Source organism: Quercus suber, unplaced genomic scaffold, assembly GCF_002906115.3.
Source record: "Quercus suber isolate HL8 unplaced genomic scaffold, Cork oak 2.0 scaffold_11, whole genome shotgun sequence".
Taxonomy (NCBI): domain Eukaryota; kingdom Viridiplantae; phylum Streptophyta; class Magnoliopsida; order Fagales; family Fagaceae; genus Quercus; species Quercus suber.
Window position 1 is genome coordinate 1,745,674 of NW_027069477.1, and position 3,407 is coordinate 1,749,080.

The following is a 3,407-nucleotide window of genomic DNA, read 5'->3' on the forward strand; positions in this document are numbered from 1 at the left end:
ATGGCCTATTCATTGAGAAGCAGGAAAGATAAGAAAATCTATGTGTGTTCAGGCAGTTCATCAGACACTGACTCAGGTTATTCTGATCCTGACTACACAAGGATTAGACCTCGAAGACAAGCACAACAAAACAACACTAATAAGTGCAATAAAAAACTGTCCACAGACGTTAAAATGGTGGAAGTGGGGGCTGCATGTTCAACTGTGAGGCCAAGAAGGGGTCGTCCTACTAAGAAGAGAGTATATGAAGAAGGAAAGAAAAATTTTGAAGTTGGAGAAAGTTCAAGGAGAAGAAGACGAGCTCCTTATTCGCTTATGAAACGCGCTAGATGTGCAAATAAGACTGGACCAACTGAGTCAAAAAGAACAATCTTGTCATGGTTGATAGACTTGAAGTTGATTGAGGAAAAAGAAGAAGTAGGATACATGGATGATCCTTGTGAACAAAACATATTGCTTAAGGGAATGATTACAAGGGCTGGGATATTATGTAATTGTTGTAATACGGTAATAACAGTGCGGGGATTTGAAGCTCATGCTCATAGTAATCTGAAAAGACCTTATGCGAACATTTTCCTATTGAGGAGAAATGTTTCCCTCCTGAGATGCCAACTTCATGTCTTGGATGTGGTCAAGAAATCAAGGCATTGTGGATTTAACCTAATTGAGCCTAGAGAGACTGATGTAGACAAATATGATGATGCTTGTGTCATCTGTGCAGATGGAGGGGACTTGATATGTTGTGATAATTGTCCTTCCACAATTCATATAGATTGCACGAATTTGGAGGTCTGTAGTTTCTTTCACAGTTATTATAATGCCTTCTAGGAAAATTTACGTTCTTTTCTTATGAATTGTTGTTTGGTTTCTAAAATTGTGTGTGTAATTGGACTTTGAACTTTAGAGAATTCCTCAAGATGATTGGCGGTGTCCTTACTGTGTTTGCAAATACTGTGGCGATGGTGGCTATGCAAATGATGAATTATTCCAATGCTTGCAATGTCAGAAGAAATGTATATGCTTCATACCTTTTATTTGGAATCTTAGCTTCTTTGAAATTCTTTTTATTTTTTAAATTTTAAAGTGACAAATCCTAATTTGAGCTTCTTGTAGATCACTGGTCATGTCATCTTGAAGTCGAAGTAGATATTAATCGCCCATTGACTCCAGACAGGTCGCCTAACATGAAATCATTTTGTCAGCTGAGCTGCAAGGAGGTATGCTAATGTTCTCTACACATTTTTATTTGAGAATGTCTAATTCTTTTGAGTATTGTTGAAAGGATTCTGACATAAGTTCTGCCAAAGATTTTGGAGCACTTGGATAGAGAACTCAGAGTTAAAAATGAGCTAGGCGGAGGATACTCTTGGACTCTTATCCGCCAAACAGATCTACATTTAGCTACAGAGCCTACAAATATTGATCATTTTCAGCAGATTGTGGAATGTAACTGCAAGATAGCAGTTGTGTGGGATATGATGAATGAGTCATTTGATCCAATCATAGATCGGCACACAAACACAAATGTGATTCATAGTGTCGTATACAATCGAGAGTAAGCAGCTTTCTTAGATAGCTATAACTTTTTCTACATCTTATTCAGTCTAATATTGCTGCTTTTTACCAACATGTTTGGCATTTAGTTTTTGAAAAACATTCGGCCCGTTTGGTTTGTGTTTTCAAACATCTTTTTTAGTTTTTAAACAGCATTTCACGCATTTTAACACACTTTTTCACCCACACGTATTTCAAAAAATTACAAACAACAATTTTCAAACTACTCTACCAAACACCCCCATTATCTGTTCACCTTTTCTTTATTCTCATAGTCTATAGTTTTAAGTTCAAGGAAAAAAAAAAAAAAAAAAATCTGATAGCTCAAAAATCCTTTATTTTCAGATCAAATTTGACTCGCATAAACTTTCAACGTTTTTATACTGCTATTCTTGAGAAGGATGACGAAATAATCTCGGCAGCATCTTTGAGGTATGTCCATAATATGTGAGGTATTTTTCTGTGTGTGCTGGAAAGCTTGTATACATGGAGCTTTAGAAAATAACCCTTTAAGCTAAAATGATTGCCCTCATGGTTCTACAGAATACATGGGACAAAGATTGCAGAGATGCCCTTCGTTACGACTAACGAAAAGTATAGGAATAAAGGGATGTGGCAAAAGCTTTTGCTAGCGATTGAATCTGTAAGTTGTTGAATAAGGTTCTCTAGTGCTTGTAAATATATCCAAATATGAATATAATAAATAGAAGAAACTAGGCAGTTGTTTTTAAATACACAGCAACAAAAGGGTGTGTCACCCAACTTAGATTCTGCTTTAGTTTGTACCTTTTTCTGGAATTTCCGATAAAACCCAATATTATGACAAATTGTGCTTGAGCAAGCTGATTGACTCATCTATCATGTGTTATAACATATACTGTTTTGAAGATTTTTAAAGTTGTTTGAGTCTCCTTACTTTTAGTTGTAAGTAGCATAGTAAGAACTACTTATAACAGGTCAGTATGTTACAGTTGAAATAGATGATAGTGTACCAATATTTGCTGTCTTACAATTGATATTTTGCAAAACGTGTTGCCACTGGTTGCATTGAAGATCCTAGATTTTAAGGCTGAGCAGATTGCTTATCAACCATGAAAATGTTTCAGAAACAGCTCATTGATATATTTCCCCACATTGAGAAGTCATCTATCTGAAATCATAATATTTAGGCTACACACAAAAACACACCCCTATCTGTTTTCTCTGGAGCAAAGTTGAATAAATATTTTTCAGTCCTTGAGCCTTCTACTTTTACTTAACGATCCGGCGTGGTCCATTGGTCCTTCTGAGAACAAGCTTTCCTGCTGATCTAATTTTCAGGTCCTTCACTTTCTTAAAGTCGAGAAATTGATCGTTCCATCAATTGAAGATCTCGTTCCAATGTGGACACAGAAATATGGTTTTTCACAAGTTGAGGATTCCGTGATGAATGAACTGAAGTGCTTCAACACATTGATGTTTACAAGGGCAGTCAGATTACAGAAATCCATGCACAAACCTGCCGTAAAATCAGAAGGTGGACACTCTGAATCTCTCTCTCTCTCTCTTTCTCTTCTCTCTTGTGTGTACTATTTCCATCCTCATCACTTCTTTGGCTTCCTTTTTGTCCTCCTCTCTTTGCAGCTATGGAAGTCGATGGAGATGGGAACAATGGCAATCAGAATGGAGAGGATGCAAAACAAAACCAGACAAATCATATGGAGCAGAATGCAACGGAGGTTGATGAAGTCAAGAACAATGACAATATGGTGTTGCAGGATGGAACAAACATGAGCCAGAACCAAACGAAGCTGCTACTTCCTGACTTAAATGATGAAGCTCCTGAAGAAGAGCCACTAGTACCCATGGAATAA

At 36.8% G+C, this 3,407-nt stretch overlaps 1 protein-coding gene across 1 annotated transcript; it reads left to right on the plus strand.

Moving 5' to 3' along the window:
- Positions 1-3,407, plus strand: LOC112036227 (increased DNA methylation 1). The gene is made up of 8 exons (XM_065779285.1): positions 1-789; positions 905-1,001; positions 1,114-1,217; positions 1,308-1,555; positions 1,900-1,986; positions 2,098-2,197; positions 2,875-3,070; positions 3,178-3,407. Exons 1-8 carry the CDS (start codon positions 1-3, stop codon positions 3,405-3,407), a joined length of 1,851 nt encoding a protein of 616 aa, XP_065635357.1.